Source organism: Centruroides vittatus, unplaced genomic scaffold (assembly GCF_030686945.1).
Source record: "Centruroides vittatus isolate TY-2023 unplaced genomic scaffold, ASM3068694v2 scaffold_1519, whole genome shotgun sequence".
Taxonomy (NCBI): Eukaryota; Metazoa; Arthropoda; class Arachnida; order Scorpiones; family Buthidae; genus Centruroides; species Centruroides vittatus.
This window is the reverse complement of record NW_027122682.1, coordinates 734,053-752,920: the sequence shown is the minus strand read 5'-3', so window position 1 is coordinate 752,920 and position 18,868 is coordinate 734,053. Positions and strand designations below refer to the sequence as shown.

The 18,868-nt window shown below is 34.8% G+C and overlaps 1 protein-coding gene across 1 annotated transcript in view; it reads left to right on the top strand.

The window, feature by feature from the left end:
• LOC136987368 (protein PRRC2C-like) overlaps positions 1-18,868 on the top strand; it is a 131,379-nt gene that overhangs the window by 61,877 nt on the left and 50,634 nt on the right. Inside the window, 4 exon segments of the mRNA XM_067285100.1 lie at positions 6,885-6,944; positions 7,247-7,433; positions 11,525-11,728; positions 13,947-14,195. Of these exon segments, the coding sequence (XP_067141201.1) occupies positions 6,885-6,944; positions 7,247-7,433; positions 11,525-11,728; positions 13,947-14,195 (700 nt within the window).

Here is an 18,868-nt window from a genome sequence, read left to right as displayed (position 1 = left end):
ATCGCCAACAACTCTGCCTGGTAACTCGAACAGTATTTTTCCAACCGGAACCTTTCATGATATATTTCGTTATTCCGTTCATACACCACAAACGCGGCACCTGTTCCAGCTTCAGACTTAGACCCGTCTGTATATATTTCAGTAATGATCCTTAAATGCCTCGTCACACTAACCCTGAATAACGTTGCAGGGTGAGGCATATCCTTCATCGGAACCATCCTCTCATACTTCTCAATATTGAGATCTGTTCCCACTAGATTCGTATCATCGCAAACCTTCAACCAATAACGCTTAGCCCTTTCCTCAATTACCAGTTCTATAGGGGCTTTCTCAGCCAAAACCATAAGACCCTCAGTCGAGGTAGTCCGATAACATCTAGTAAGCTTCAACAAAGCGGTCCTCTGGGCCTGCCTAAGATGCCTTTTCTGCATACAATTTTGGACTTTCTCACTCCAAACCGATGCCGCATAGGTCAGAATCGGAATAAACATGCAATCATAGACAGTACCCATTGCCTCAACATTCAGGCCCCAGATGCCATTAGCAACCTGGGCCAACTTGTTAAAAATAACATTACTTTTAATTTTGAAAGCTTTAATATGATCATTCCAACACAACCGCCTATCTATGACGATGCCCAAATACTTTAAATTCTTTACTACTTGTATCCTTTCATTATTCATTCTGAGTATCGGTTGCCTCCAATCCAGCGCACTCACAAAATCCCTAGCAAAAATCATTGCTTGAGTCTTAGTGGGATTGAATTTCAGCTTCTCCTCCTCACCCCATAAACAAATATCACTAAGAAGCTTGTTACAAGTCAATTCTATATTTTGACGTGAATATCCTGCCACAACAACCATGACATCATCGGCATAAGCCGTACACCTAGCCACTTCCTTTATCTTCTTTAAAATGGTATCAAAATGAATGACCCAAAAACTGGGGCCCGATTTTGACCCCTGCGGGCAGCCCCTCTGCTGCTCTTTCTCAATCCTGGTCCAATTCAAGTTATAAAAGGCTACCCTATCCTTAAAGTAGTTTTTTGCCAAATTATAAAGATTCCTCGGGCAGCCGTTCACCTTAAGCTTCCAAAGAATTGAATGCCACCAAGCATTATCAAAAGCTCCTTGGATGTCTAAACTTAATGCCACCGCATACTTAGCAAAGCTAAGTACATCCTTGATATCGCCAATCACCTTGTTGATGGCATCTTCTGTTCCTCTTTGTGGTCTGAAGCCAAACTGCACCTTACTAAATATTCCTTTCCTCTCCATAAACCACATAATCCTCTTGATCATGAGATCATCCAACACCTTGCCCATAACAGGTAGGAGACTAATAGGTCTGTAACTGCTGGGATCACTCAAGTCCTTCTTTCCAGGCTTGGGGATGATAACCACCCGTGCCTCCTTCCACCTCTTCGGGAATACCCCGTAAGTAAGACATTGATTATAAACTTTCATAAGAGTGTCCGAACTGCACTCCCATACAGCTTTAACAATTTGAGACACAATACCGTCTCCTCCTGGGGCCTTATTGACTTTAAGATCATTGATACAATCTTGAATTTCGCCATATATGAATAGAGGGTCATCGCACTCATCTGACTCCTCCTCCACCCTCTTCCTTAGTTCTCCTTGTCCTTGTGAATCCTCGGCTTTATCATCAATTGGAAAGAACCTTTCCATTAGAAAAGCAATAGTATCTTCTAGATTAGAAGTCGGCCCACGTGGGGTCTTAACAGACGAAACAAGCAACTTGGTTTTAAGTTTGCCTGTACTTAGCTTAAAGCAGAAATTCCAAGGATTACCAGAGTTTTCCTCACAGAACTTCCTCCACGACAATATTTTATACTCCTTAATTTTATCTTTATAGAACCTTTCAAATCGTAAATAGATCGCCCTCCTCCTTTCTTTCTCCTCAGTATCAGCACAATGCTGAAATCGCCTCCTCAGCTTATTATTTTGCTTCCTTATATGAGAGAGGTCCCTGTTCCACCAGGGAACAAGGTGTTTGCTTCTTGTCCTAACAGGTATACACTCATTGCAGATCTCATTGATAGTCCGAATAAAGTCATCAATCTGATGCTTTACCGTCTCCCTATCATTACCAGTTCCACTCATGATCTGCCTCAATTCCCTTCTGCACCTAACATTAAACTGAGTCCAATTTACCCTGTTGATATCATACTTTCTTTCTTCAACCTTGGTTCCTTCCCCAGGAACCCTGACTTTAAAAATAATTGGGAAATGGTCACTTAAGCAACCAACCATATCCACTTCCCAATCATATAACCACAACAGGCCAGAATCATTACATAAAGTAAGATCTATCCAACTACTGCCCCTTGGACCAACAAAAGTTGGCGGGGACATAGGATCATTCACTATGTGAAGACCGTGCATTGCTAAGTACTCCAAAAGGTCATCTGCCTCCATATCATGAGTTGGATCCCCCCAAACAGGGGAATGCACGTTAAAATCACCACCAAGAATTATGGCTTGACCTGGAAACTTGTCAAGAATCCTTTCTATATTATCATACGTATCACTGAGACTTGCACCAAAGACCCTATAGATACTCACCATAATGACCCTGTGGCCAGCCAAAACAATCTCTGCGCACACACAGTTCTGAGAACTAATATCAGTATGAAAAAGGACATCCACTTCCCAAGTTCCCAAGAGGACACACCAACAGCAGTACGTGGCCTCTCTTCCTCAACTTGCAAAACCTGTATCTGCCTGCCAAGACAGGCCACTTTATTTTGCACTGTATAAGGTTCCTGCATAAGAGCCACATCAAACACCTCCAACCTTTTATTTAAAGCTGAATTAGCTGCAATTGCTCTTTGTAGATTTCCTTGGATGATCTTGATTTCCTTGATACTATTAGCCTGAGCTATCTCCATAGTCAGTACGACTTATTATAATTGCCTTTGCTCTTTGTACGATCGGACATTTCTTATCAAGAGCATTATGCTTTGTATCAAATAGTTTTTCTTGTTTACAATTACAGCACAATTTAATGGTGTTCCGATTTGGACAATCCCTGAACCTGTGTCCCTCTCCGCACTGACTACAGGTGGGAACTTCTTGTTTGCAATCTTTTGCAAAATGTCCCAGTTTACAACAGTTAAAACATTGTATAACAGGAACAAAATCCTCCACCGGGCATTTAACCCAGTGAATATTTAATTTTCCTATTTTCAACAGTTCAGTGCGAACCTGAGGACTAACATCAACCACCCAACTAGAAGTGGGGCTATTCCTATTACCAAGGGCAAACCTTACAGCAAACCCACTCTCAAATTGTCTGATCCCCGCAAAACGTTCCTGTATACATTCGTTTTGCTGATAGACAAATTTCGATATCTCTGATTTCTCAATCTTCTTTGGAATGGAGTGAATAATAATTTTAGGGATCCTCTTCTTAGGTTCCGGGCTGTCATCCCAGGGATTTCTTCCATTGCTTGTTGGAGCTTTACCTTGTCTTCTTTCATCTCAACCTCAATCGCTATAGCTCTATTACACAATTTTCTAAGCCCCTTCACCCCTATCTTTAAAGCTTGGGGTTTTATTTTAACCTATATAAGTTGCTTAGTCTGCTCAGAATCGCCTGTGCCATCTGTCGGTTGAATGATGACAACTTCCCCAGACTTAACCACCCTTTTATTAACCAAAGGTGTACTTGTCACTACTTGTGCAAAGGTCTTCTCCCCTCTGCTTTCCTCTCTAGTTTTGATGTCTTCCAATTGCCCCTGTATGGTCAACATCATTTACCTTATGTCCTCTCCCTCCGTAAAGATTTCTATTATTGTCTCAACCTTACCCACAATTTGTGCGATATGGTCTCTTGACCCAATCTTAGAGTGAGAATTAGTAACAAGATATTCATTCAATTCTTCAAGAATTTTCTGAGCAGCTGTAACCCTCTTACCCTGCTGGGCAACCCGCTTACTTTGCAGGGAAGGCATTTCACCACCAGGCTCCACCTCGGGCCCCCCTCCTCGTCTGTCCTTGCCAGGACAACTGGGTGTGGTGGCTTACTTGCCATACCACAAAAGAAAGTAGCCTTAAAGGCTAAAAATTCGCAACTATTTTTAGCTTCCCTAAAAAAGTACTGACGGGCCGCACTACTTGAAGGTAGGTAGTCACTTTCCCAAGAGCACAACGATAAAACACAGCGATACACAGAGAAAACGCTCCAATAAATCGCAGAATAACGCACTCGCAAAAGCTCTCAATGGGACCAGCGGCCCGTGAAACACTGTTTAAATATTGTGATAAAATGTGTTATTTAGAATTATTCATTAAAAAATTATTCAAAAATGATTCCTATTGCTAACAAGGGGAGGGCCAAATGTTTGGGTCTCCAATTCAAATGCAACCTGGTGAGCGCACAGCCTTAAACACAAACAGCTCCTTGTCCAAATAATAGAATCCACCTCTCAAGCATTTCCAAAAATTGGGTCTCTGACTTTGACTCTAGATTGAGCCAAACTTATAAAATCACAGCCAAGAAAGTCCAGGCAGATTTAGCATACAAACGTAACCCATCAATATATAAACTTCTTTCCAATGCTCAAGGTAAATGCACTGAAGCCAGAAAACCTGGGGTATACTTGGTACCTCTAGACCAGTGTTTCTCAAACTTTTTGGTCTGCGACCCCCTTTTGCACTTAAACATTTCAAAGGACCCCCAAAGAATGACTGTGTGTAGGAAGACATCCCGGAGGGAGGGGTTAAGTACCCTCTCATGGTCGCTCCAGTTCTGCCAGCTAAAAATGCATACCAACTAAAATAATATTGGAGTAGCCCAAGACATAGCCAAGTATTGCAGCACCACAGCACTAGCGGAAATTTAAATTTGCCAACTGAAAAGCTTTCAGTTGATCGGTTTTCAGATAATCGACGCTCTATTGTATTTCTAACTTGACTTGCCTACAGACGCAACGCTGCTAGCTAACACCGTTCCAAATGACAATGTTGTTCTATCATAGTTTAGGCTGAGAGTGGAACTCGGGGGATTCCCCAATAGTGCACAAATTTATGAATATTAGGCTCATATTAAAATATTTATATTGTTTTTATTATTTATATGTGCAAATTATTTAAGTAAAAATTATTATATATATTTTTTATTTCTATTATTTCTAAACATGAATTCATAGTAAATTTATAAAATATTTGAAAAAAAAATTGATCTGGTATTAATTTTTCAGCGACCCCCCAAATATTTTTTGCGACTCCCCCCACTTTGAGAATCACTGCCCTAGACAACAACAGGTTTAATATCAACAGGAAGTTAACATACATAATCTCAACAAACAGATTGTTAACAAAAAGGATAGCGAAGCATAAGTACGAAACTTATAAGTTTAATACCACTAGCCCAATATGCAAGTGAGCAGGGTATAACAGCCAAATGGGAAGAAGCTAAGATTATAACACCAATATACAACAATGACAAACTAAGAACACTAGAAACATTAATAATCTGTTCAAAATCCCTTAAAGGGAATTGCATTAATACCAAGGATGCTGACTCTATCCACAGCTTGGCAATCGCTTCTAGTTAATGAATGTACAATGTCACATATTCTTAATGAGATGAAATAATACTCCTGCTCTGCAAAATGCATAAGTCACTTTGAAGAGAGATTTCTGGGAGCAGTTATAAAAAAAATATAATCAGGCAAACTTTTTCAAGAATGAGTAGACACCCTGCTGCAAGCAACAAAATTGCAGTTTTATTTGCATAACCAAATTTGTTGCAGTGATGTTTTGGATAAAGTGGTACTTCTTTTCTTGAATGGAATGGATATGTTGTGGCCATATAAGTTAAGATCTTGTAGAAAAGTGAGGCATATTTTCACCTCGGTGAAACAGGAAATACAGTGGAACCTCGCTTAACAAGCATAATTTGTTCCAGAACCTTACTTGTAATGCAAAACATTCATTAAGTGAAACAATTTCCCCCATATAAATTAATGTAAAATACAATAATTCATTCCATGCCAAAAAAATACTTAAATATTTTATGTATAATGCTTATTTAAAGAAAATTATTTAGACATTTCTGGAATTTAATTTAGAATTAGTCATTAAATTTAATATGAGATGGCATCATAACTGGCTGCCTCTAGTCAAATTAATTAATTTCTAATATTTAATTATAGCCTTTACATAGCCCAAGAATTTGCCATATCGTTTGGCATGTTTATTATATAATGGGCTATGGTTGTTATTTGTGTGTAATATGTCTGAACACAAGTTTGGAAAAATGTGTGATCACAAGTGACACTAAGATGCTAGCAGAACAAGTGCTAAACACAGACTGATGGAGCAATCACACAATCTGGGACTTTCCCTCTCCCTCCCCTTGTCACTTGTTATGTGAAACGTTGCTTGTTAAGCAAGTAATTTTGTTACAATTTGTTTTGCTCGTTAAGCAAAGTTTCACTGTACTTGTAACTGTTGCATTTTGGCCATGAGATAACAACATATCTTTCAACAGATTTCATTGCACTTGCCTAAAGTTATTCTTGTGTGGATTTACAGCCATGTGTATTCTTGACCACTCCTCTTGAAAAAAGCCAGTCCTTGTGTCTGTAATGTGCTAGTCCTAGAGATATTAAAAGATGCTTGTACCCCAACTGCAACAATGCAAGACAAGTGCATTTTTCTCTTACAGGAATAGTTTTTCTTTTACACTGAGGAAAAGCTTGATTATAAGATTACTTATTTCAGGACATACAAACTAGAGCATTTTAAAAATTATTATGTTGTTTCATTTTAAAGTTGAGACTGTAATTGTTTCAGGAAACAAATTTTTATAAAACATACATGAATTTAACACAAAATACATTTTCTATTTAGTGCTAAACTTGTCTTCAGTGATGAAGAGGATGCACCTACTCCACAAAAAAAGGATTCTAGGTATGAATTTGTAAATTGAAGTATTTATAAAGTAGGTTAAGAGTTTTTTTTATTAAATAGTTTAAAATTAAAGTAAATGAATTGAATTATAATAATATCATCTCTTAATTATTTAAAATAAGTATTATTGAGTATTTATCATTAAGTTAATTTTCTTATCTTTATAAAATGATGATTATTTTATAACTGAACACCTGTTGACACAACAATTCATCACCCACAAAACTGATTTACAATTAAAACAAATAGATAATTAAAATTTTATAATAAGAAAAATTTATAGAAAGAAATGTATTTTTTAGAAATGATGAGAAAAATCGGTTGAGGGAATCTAGAAATTATGAGAAAACAGAAAATGAGAGAGATGCTGATCATGAAAGAGATGAAAGAAATCGTGACACCAATTGGAGCAGAGAAGATTCTGTTAATGAAAAATCTAGAGATGTTGATTGGGATTCAGATAGAAGAGATTTATTTGATAGAGAAAGAGTAAGTATCATTATTAAGTTGTGTTTAGTATATATTATAAATCGTACTGAATGCAAAGTATTTATTTATTCATTTATTTTTATAATTTAAGCAGATTACAGAATGTCACTTTTATAGTAATTGGTATTGTTTATGTATTTGAAATAGACAAGCTTTAATAAAGGAAATCTAACTACTGAGAATACAGTTTCATAAATTCATATAAATGGTTCATTATTTTTAAAAACATTTTAAAAAAAGATGTTTGAGATTAATTAGCATATTGAGTTATTACAGTGAGTGATCGGATAACGAACACTTTTGCAAAAGATTTTTGTTTGGACAACGAACACCTCAGAAGAACAAACACAAGAAGAAACAATGTAAAATAATGAATACTGATTGGTCTTCTCTTGTCTTCAGGCAACAGTTTAAAACTTTTTGGAGCGTGGGAGATGTCAACATCACCGCTCAACCTGATATATACGAATCAGATTGAGCTTTGAACAACCCAAACTTTGAAACTCTCCCTTGTAATTCCAGTCTTTTTTTTTTCTGACAGAAACTATTCTTTTATAGTATTTGCATGACAGTTGGGTGGGCACGCATTAAGTTTTGCATCGGTTTTAATTTTTGAAAGATGAGAGTATAATAGCAAAGGTAGAGAGTGGGCAGAAGATGTCTGATGTTGCTGGGCAGTATGGCTTGAACAGGTCTACAGTCGGCTGCAGTTCAATCTTATCTAAGAAATATACAGTATAATCAAGAAGATTCAAGCAGCTAAAGGAGTAACAAAAATCACATCTGAGAAATAAAGAACATTGAAGAACTGATAATGGAACCAGAAACTGATCTGACGACAGAAGAATGCCAATAACTCTTGAATGAAGAACACCAAGAAACTTGGCGAGAAATGTTTTCTTCTGAAAAAGAGGATTAATGCCAACATCTGCTATTAAAGATCTTTTTAAGAAGTGGGAGGATGTCAGAACAATGGCCTTAGAATGGCATCCAAACCAAGTTGAGGTCAATAGGCTTGAGGATCACTACAATTACAATTTATTAATTACTTCTGAAAATTCTGAAGAAGAGAGAGAAGCAATTGACATTAGACAGATTTTTTAACCCTGACAAATGGAAAAAATGTGATTAATAAAAGTGCAAAACTGTGTATATATGTATTATTATTATTATATATACAGTAGAACATCGATTATCCAAAACAATTTGGGACTGGGGTTGTTCAGATAACTGAACATGTATGGAAAAAATATACTAACCTATCCCATGTAGAAATTTTTCTCCATTGCATGTCACTTTGCGTTGAATTTTCATCGATGTTAAGCTTAATGAAAATTTTAAAAAAATAATAATCCTGGCTATTGTATGGTTGAAAATTATTTTATTTTTTTTTTGCACAAACAAAACAAATGTATTGAAAAATATAAAAACAAAAAAAATTCTATTTTGGAAGTTAATCTAGTATCAAAAACGTTCCAATTCAGCACAACACACGTCTCGACACAGTCTTCAAAAAACACCACACAAAACAAGCAAAACTCTTTCTTTTTCTTGAGTTTATCTTGAGATGTCAGCCAGCCATTTGGGCTATATTCTCTGATGAGCTGAAGCAAAACTCACCACTCATGATGGGGAAAAAATCCTTGTTCAAATACTGACATATTCTTAAGTATCCTCTCATGGTCGTGCCAGTGCTGCCAGCTAAAACACACTCACCAACAAAAATAATATTGGAGTAGCCCAAGACATAGCCGAATATTGCAGCACCACAGCACTAGCAGAAATTTGAATTTGCTGACTGGAATGCTTTCAGTTAACCGATGTTTCAGTTGATCAGTATTCAGATAATTGATGCTCTACTGTAAATAAATGTAATAAAAAAGTATGTTTTTTATTTTTTGGAGTTTCCAGAACGAATTAATCAAATTCCTATAAAAACCTATGGTAAATCCATAATCGGTTAATGAACAATTCGGATAGTGAACAAAGTCTTGGAATTGATTATTTTCGTTAATCGATCACCCACTGTAGTTACAAAACAGCTCAGACTTGGTATTATTGCCACCCACAAGATTTTTATCATTACACTTTTGCCTGACTTAAAACTGCTGTTAAAATTAAGTTTTTGAATTTTCACTTTTCTGGTTCTGTTTTATATAAAACAGAAGGAAGATATGGTGTCAAAAAATGACCCTGTCAACATTTTTTTCATTTTTGGACTTGGGACCTTGAAACATTAAGAAATGAAAAAAAAAGTTTGGGGGTTTTTTCCTGTATGTCTGGATGTGTGTGTGTGTGTGTGTGTGTGTGTAGTAATGCACAATTTTATTCACTCTCTTTGAAGCTTAATAACTCCTGTGCTTTTTGTTGAAAACTTTTGAAATTTTGCAGGGAGGTTTGTATATTGGGAATTGATGCTATTAAATTTTGATGGTTAAAAGTCAATGAGGTGGGGAGATAAAGAGGATAGTGTGTCATGTCTTGAGTAGGATTGGACTTCTCTCTGTAAAGGTCTATAAAAAAGTTTATAAGTGTGTTCAATAAAAACAACTTTTAAAAACACATGCAAAACAAAATAATTTTTCATATTTTTATTCAAAATATTATTAAATGAAAAACATGACACAGAAATTTGATTAGATGATATAAAATTAAATACCTAAGGAAAATTTTTGTCATATGAAATATCCAATGATTAGAAATTGCAAGAAAGTCTAGTTATAAGATTAAAATAATTTAATTTCCAAATAAATAAAAGTTTTATTTTTGGTAAACTGGTACTTTGAAAGGAAAGTTAGGTTTAAACTTTCCTTAAACTTTTAAACCTAGTCATGATTTAAATATAATGCAAAAAATGAAATTTAATTTGGGTTATGTGTAAAACATTTTTATAGGTCACACACCTATAAAAACTTAAGTATTTGTGTAATTTTGGCAGGCCCTTTTTTAATATGAGAATGTTCTAGTATAGAATTACAGTTGAATTTTACAAATAACATGAGGAAAGGGAGAAGCTTCACAGATAAACATTTTGGCAAAAGGCAAGTCAGTGAATTTACAGCATCATAGAAAGGCTGGAAAGCAGGTTAAAAGTGTTAATGTTCAGGAAGTGGGCAAAAGAGAATTAAAATGACAGATAGGGAAAGGGAGTCATTGGAAAGAGAGGCAGTCAGAAAAATTGGACATTGCACTGAGAAAACATGGAAGAAAGATCAGATATTTCATCAGTACATTAAAAAACATTACTGTTGAGCAAAATATTGTCCTTCAGAAGTGAAAGTCATCAAAAACTAAAAAAATCTCAAGTTGCAAAGGACTCTACTGTGAAAAATGTGCAATGAAAATTTTAAAGCTTCAAATGGACTGGCTATTGTTATATTTTTCTTCTGATGTGACTCACTACTGGTAATAATGTGTATTAGCAAACAATTCAAAAAGATTTTGAGCATTCATAGCATACTCTTGCGTGTGCACCAACAAAGAAGTGTACATAAAGGAATATGTTAAGAAGAGGTTTATCCCATTTTTGAAAAAGCACCACTAAAATAGTCTGTATGTCTTCTCTCAGGACTTGTACCTGTACATTGCACAACAGATGCAATTTCTGTTATGTCAGCAAAGAGAACATCATTATACTTGTATATTGTTCCTCAGCTGCATCCAATTGAATGATTCTGGTACTAGCTGAAAGTATACAAAAATGGATGGTCTGCTGAAAATGAAGCAAAATTGAAACAGTGCATAAAGTCCAAACTCTGCCAATTTAATTCAGAGCACTTTCAAACTCTGATGGTTGGCCTTAAGACTAAAATCAGAAAAGTGCCAACTACAGATTAGATTTTATAATTTACAGACAGAATAAACCATTTTTGTCAATTCTGTGTTCTTGAATATTGTAAAAATAAAGTCTGATTTTTGTTTAGATTTTTATTTACATATCCTTTGTTTTGCAAATTTCTGTAAATCATAATTATATGACTTAAGTAAATTTCTGTCAAAGTTAAGATGTTTTTATAATACATGTTTTAACAATCTTCTATATTGATAAAATTTATAGTTCAATGATATACTAATTTATTTTTTTTTTATAGGATGATAGATGGAAAAATTGGATTCAACAGTCTCAAGGAAGATCTGCTCCTTCTCTTAATGTTGATATGCAAAGGCAATGGCAAAATCAATCCCAACAGAGAGTTCCATTTGATTATAGAGGGCCACCTCCAAGACCTCAGGCAGGTCCTTATCCTGCTCCTCATAATCGTATTGGACCAGTTCCACCAGCTTCTTCTCAGCAGGTTTGTTGTTAGATATTTATTTGCAGGATATAGTTTTATTAACTTAGACATTTACATAAGGTTCATAATTATGTAATAAATTTATAAATAGCAATTACTATATTGTAACTTGTTAGCTATACAGTGGTGCCTCGTATAACGGACGCTGCGAACAACGGACTTTCTGTTTGGCCGTTACGTGACTCGAGCAACAGACTGGCTGCAAACAACGGACTTTCTGGCATAATTGGTGACTGCTCCATGGGTGCGTTCTTTAATAGCGGTCGCTCTGCATCTCCGCTACTACGGGAGTGCGCTGCTGTTTGTAGGCATTTAGGAACGACAGTGAAAGAAAGAAAGATGGCGCCCGCACTATCGATAGTATCGTGATGGAGGAATCTATAATTTCTAAATATGCGCTTTAAAAGGCAAAAGAAGGGTCCCAATTGTAAAATTTAACCATCAAATGGATTATTTGTTGAAACAGCATTCAAAATAGCCTCGATAAAAAATTCATAAAGACACTTACATCACCGCGTGCACTAACTCACACTTTCACAATTTTCTAAATTCTCATTCATAAAACCGCATAATGGACCCGGAAACGAAACTATCTGAGCCATGGAGAACGCCATGTTGCTTTCCACCGTAAACTACTGCTACAAGCAGCCGTTTTTGCCGTTCGACAGCGTGCACTCTCACCAAAATTTAGGAACGCATGTTCCGCAGGAATTTTTTAACAAACGTCACTTGTGCAGAGTTATGCGGAGGAATAAAAGAACACACCTCATGTTCACCTTTTTATGATACAGTACGGTTATTTTATGCTGCGGAACAAATTAGCTGTTTTAACATGTATTTCTATGGGAAAATGCGTTTTGTATAATGGACGTTTCACTTAACGGATGTGCACCTGGAACGGATTAAGTACGTTATATGAGGCACCACTGTATTCTTGATAAATTATAAATGACACTGTATTTTTGATAAATTACCTGTTAGAAAAAGTTCTCCATCTGTTATATTATTTCAGTGTTAAGATTGATTATTTTTTTTAGTATTGTAATAATATTTTAATGATTATATAATATATACATTTTTTTCATTATTTAAAATTTTGTAATAAATCACTAATATTTGTGAATGAAAGTTAAGGGATATTTATAGGTATATCTCAACCTTTATTGTTAAATATTTAAAAAGTTTTATAATTAAATTGTTCAAAGCCATTTTTATTCAATACATGTGTGTTTTGTATGAACAAGATAAATTCTATGAAAATACCTCTTTTATTTTTATTATAAAGTAATGAAATACTTCAGTTGTATTAAAAATGGTTATACAGTGGTGCCTCATATAAGGTACTTAATCCGTTCCAGGTGCACATCCGTTAAGTGAAACGTCCATTATATGAAACGCATTTTCCCATAGAAATACATGTTAAAACAGCTAATTTGTTCCGCAGCATAAAATAACCGTACTGTATCATAAAAAGGTGAACATGAGGTGTGTTCTTTTATTCCTCCGCATAACTCTGCACAAGCGACGATTGTTAAAAAATTCCTGCGGAACACGTTCCTAAATTTTGGTGAGAGTGCACGCTGTCGAACGGCAAAAACGGCTGCTTGTAGCAGTAGTTTACGGTGGAAAGCAACATGGCGTTCTCCATGGCTCAGATAGTTTCGTTTCCGGGTCCATTATGCGGTTTTATGAATGAGAATTTAGAAAATTGTGAAAGTGTGAGTTAGTGCACGCGGTGATGTAAGTGTCTTTATGAATTTTTTATCGAGGCTATTTTGAATGCTGTTTCAACAAATAATCCATTTTATGGTTAAATTTTACAATTGGGACCCTTCTTTTGCCTTTTAAAGCTCATATTTAGAAATTATAGATTCCTCCATCACGATACTATCGATAGTGCGGGCGCCGCCATCTTTCTTTCTTTCACTGTCGTTCCTAAATGCCTACAAACAGCAGCGCACTTTCGTAGTAGCGGAGACACAGAGCGACCGCTATTAAAGAACGCATCCATGGAGCAGTCACCAATTATGCCGGAAAGTCCATTGCTCAAGTCACGTAATGGCCAAACAGAAAGTCTGTTGTTCGCAGCGTCCATTATTCGAGGCATACGTTATACAAGGCTCCACTGTATATATGGTTTAGTACAGTACACAATCATAATAATTTTGTCTGAGACCTGATTAAATATATATATTTTATCTGTTTGTTTTTCTTATAGCATCTTGGTTATCCACCGCCGCCACCTCCACCACCACCGCCGCCACCAAGGCAAAGTCGTTCAGGGCGTCCACCTTCTCTTACTGATGAAGATGAAATATGGCGTCAACGCAGACGGCAACATTCAGATGAAATGACTTTAGCAGTTGAAAGAGCAAGACAGCGGCGTGAGGAAGAGGAAAAGCGATATGAACAAAGTAAACAAACTGCTCAAGAGAAGTTGAAAAGTCTTTCCGAAGGAAATGAAAAGGTATGTTAATTAATAAATACTTAGAATTTTAAGAACTTTAGAAGAACATAAATTTTTACTCTTTATACATTTAATTACCTTAGATTAATTTTATAAATTTGATTACATTTTCTATATATGAGGTGCATAGTTAAGTCTTTATAAACCTATGTAATTGATGAATGCAGATAACTACAGCTAAGAACAGGATATAAAGTAACTATGCACTACAAGATGAAACTACTAGCATTTCCCATAGTGGTAAAATTTGGAAGTTGGCACTCTTATCTCAAATATAACATATGATACACGGAAAAAAAGTTAATTTCTAATCATACTAAATCAGTTGTATAGCACAACTGATTTAGTATGAAAGCGTACGTGAATAATATGAATAGAAAACGTGAAATGCTTGGTATTTGATTCCAGACAATGTTACATCACTAATTGCATCACAATGCATGGGAAAGTGAAAACCCATGTTAAGCATAGACATGGTGAATTATTGCAACAAGAAACTCTGTCTCAGATACAAATGCATGTTTCTTATTCTGTTCCTATTTCCCATAATTTGATGCTTTGACACAATAAGTGACATAACATTGGCAGGAATCAAATACCAACAAATTAGCATTTCATGTTTTCTATTCATGTATGCAGGGTGTCCTTCTAGTATACCATACTATAATAAAATTAAGATAGTTTATGGAAATCTTAGTGATGACATCGACTACTCAGAACAAGAGAGTTAAAACTCAAAAATATAGATTTTTCAGGAGAGCCATTTAAAGTTTTTAATCCCAGCTGATAAATCAGGGAATTGTTTAAAATCAATGGAATTTGGTGTGAATGTTAATTATACTCATAACATTAAGTTGGAATATTAATATTATTTAAATTTATTTTCTCTGTTATATTATTACATATTTTTTGAGTTGCAACAGTTTAGCATTCAAAATGTCATTATTGTTTACTCAGTTACAACTGTATGCCATACTTTTTTTACTTAGAACAGCTGTTTGCCATTACATAATATAAGTTTTACATAAAGATACGGTATTCATTTTAACAGAACAGAAAAATTTAATGTTACATTCTGGTTTTATTAGACCCATGCTGTTTCTAACATGACAAACAATAAAAATAAAAGTAAGAAAGTTCACAAAAAATTAACGACCATTAAAAAAGTATCACTAATTGCTATGGTTTTATCAGGCAAAGTAGAGATCAGTCTTCTTCAACACTACTGGAAACTTTCAGAGAGTTATAAAATGATGCATGCACGCTTGGAATGACACCACGTTTACACAAGTCCAGCAAATCTTTCTTCTTTCCAGCATCTATCCCTGGTGTTGAAGAATAAGCTGGGTGCAGCATGACTTTGGCAGATCTCCCTCTCATTCTTTGTCGAATGTTTAGCTTTTCAAAACCCTGTTGCTCATATGAGTGCTTGTAGAAGATGGTATAAGGATCTCGTTTCATGGCCTTAATGATCTTACTGTTTGGCCAATCCACTAAATTATTATTTTCATTTTTGGAGAAATTGTTTCCCATTTATTGTGATAAGTCTTTCAAATTGAAGATGTCTGCTGTATCTAGTTCAGTCACATTATAAACATTGTGTTTTTTCTTGGCTAATTTCAGTACTGGTACCCATTGAACAGGTATTGTTATTGCCCCACCTTTAACAACTCTTTGTTTTTCACACTCAATGGTGGAATGCATTGAATCATTCTCATTCTGTGTGCGCCCTTGAGTGAGAAATTTGTGAGTAATAGTGTTAATATGGTCTATATCAGGGGTGGCCAACAAGTCGATCGCGATCAACCGGTCGATCGCCAAGCCAATTTTGGTCGATCGCTCGCAATGACTTGATTTAATGTATTATATTTGTAACCGAACACAACAGTATGCATGCAGTTATGACTCGACTCACAAGCAGTGCACTACGTACTGAAACACAGTGTATAAACATAGTATGTATTTCACACCTCCCCCTCCCCACTTAAACTATGCCTATGACAACAAGTCGATCGCGACGCATTTTTAAGATAAAAAGTAGATCTTATGTATACAAAAGTTGGCCACCCCTGGTCTATATTATTTACACAGTATAAAAGTAATGAATTCGTTCTTGTTCTACCCAGCACAATTATCTGAAAACAGAACTACTACATTAACTGTATTGGGCAATGAAGTAATGAACTTGTAGAGGCATGTTCCAACCTCCTTTGGCCAAGCCTTCATGCCAAAAATAACAGTGGACCTTACTGTTTAAAATATCATAAATTGTAAAGTCGTAACATGACAGTTTCCTTTTGTAGTATAAGGAAGAGCACTCACCACAAGGCAGAGGGAGGACTGCTTGGAGATCAAAGCAGCAAGTAATTTTATTTGTATCCTGTTTTTCTGCTTCAATGTTATTAGTCTTTTCAGCCCTTGACATTTTTTTTTTTTATATGTGTGTGTTATAATCGTCCTGCAATTGTAATTTCTCTGATGAAATGAAAGATTAAGTGAATGAAATACTATTGAGTAAAATGTGTTTTTTAGCAAGTGGTAATTTTTTTTCTCTGCAATAGTCTGTGTCTAGCCGATAATTTCACTAATGTTTAAGCTGCCATCTAAATACTATTTGTTTGAATTTCTTCTACAATAGTGTGATTCAACATATTCAAAAGACAGTATGTGTTCTTTCACATTCTTCAGTTTTTTTTCACCAGTTTTCTTTCTGCTTGCATGTTTCCCTCAGAAGTCATCTATTATTCCATCAGTGGTCTTTTTGGTCTGTGTAGTACACACAAATTTATGGCTGACACTTAATGTAGAAAGAAACATATGTTTACACACTCTAACCTTTTTGCCTTCAGTTCTAAATAATAAGCAAAGTTTTTTGAGCATTGTTTAGTAGTATGTTGTTTGACATATCTGTATTTTGGTTCAACTACAACAATATTTCTTGCCACAAATTCTCTTTGTCATATTATATCTCCCATTTTCCAAAAAACAGAATGACATTTTCTTCTCATTTGTTCACTCACCTTTGTTGTGCACTTTAATCTACATTTGTCATCACATGGAGGTAGAAGAGATTTCTTTTGTATAGTTTCCCTTTCTCATTCACAAATTCTTCACCTCTTTCTCTTCAACACATTTCGTTTCCAACTTTTTTCATTCCTCTTGCATTTACCATGTAGTATATTACTTTCGGTTAATTCATCTATCAAGTTCCCTTTTTCCATTACTACTACACTCTGATTAGCATCAACTACTAATCCACTTTCATTCTGAAGGCTTTCTTTGTTTTCAGTAATAATAATAATATCTTCACTGTCGTCTCTAGAATTTCCTTCATCATTGCGTTCACCAACATCAAACGTAAGATCTTGGATTGAATCATCAGAAAATGTTGTGTACTCTATGCACGGGTCCATCACCTAAAAACAGGGGCATAGTGAAATCAGTGTGTTTTAATTTATATATTATTACTCTATGTTTACGATTTTTGTACCATTGTTACAAAATGGATCACAAGAAACATTTAAAAGTAATGAGCAAATTACTTGAAATTTGTAATTTTTTTATCAGTGTATAGTTTTCAATGTGAAATTTTCGATTTATATATTTAAGTGTATATATTGTTAATAAATAAATAAATAAAATAATTTATATTACTTGTAAAGTCGTGTAAGAAGGAACTTCATTGTTAACATTGTCATCTTCATTATTATTTTCATTCATGGCATTCAAGGCTAAGTTCACTAAACGCTTTCCTCTACTTTCCATAATTACTACTTCATAAACTTATTTACTAAAGATGATTAAATAGCTGTACACAAACTGTGTGTTATACAGACAATGGCTACAATGGAAATAAAAGTTAAAAATGCTATGAAAACTAAATTGAAATGATTGCAAGTCTGCCAACCTATATTCATTGTTGAATGAGAAAGTGTTGCCAAATCAAAAATTAACATTTCTTTCTAAGGTATTTAGAATGTAAAAGAGTTGCAACTTTAAATGCAACTTTCTTTCACCAAGAATGCAATTGATTGAAATCTGAAAACTGTTACAACTCGGAATGTAACCCTCTTGAATTCAATAACAGAGTGTATTAGCATATTGCAAAATTGTTATATGTATGTCCCAGAGTCATAATAAGCCATTTAGCGATATAACCTTTTTACATAAGATAGAACTCGATACAAGCATTCCCATAAGTACAATAACTAAAAAATCAAAATTTTTGAGTTGTAACCCTCTTGCTCTGAGCAGTCGACATATTGGAAGTTGGGGTGTATGTTACATTCACTCACTGTTCTGCAACCATGATATAAGCCATTGCTAGTGATTGCTTCTCAGGTTGGCATTTGTGAAGAGAGAATAAATCAGTATTAATGAAATGTCACTTTATATAATGTATACATTTAAAGTAATTCAAAATTAAAGTATTGTTTATATCTATTCTGGAAAAGTAGTGTGTTGAATATTTTTAAAAGCATTTACTTGTTACTTATTTTAGTACATTTATGTTTATGCTGCTACTTTAAATGTTTCCTTTTTTGATTGTTTTCATAAAAATTTGATATATTTTCAGAAAATTCTTATAACTTCTGTACTTACTAAATATTACTGATATATTATGAATATTAAATATAAATTTTCATTGTATACAATATAATATATATGTTACC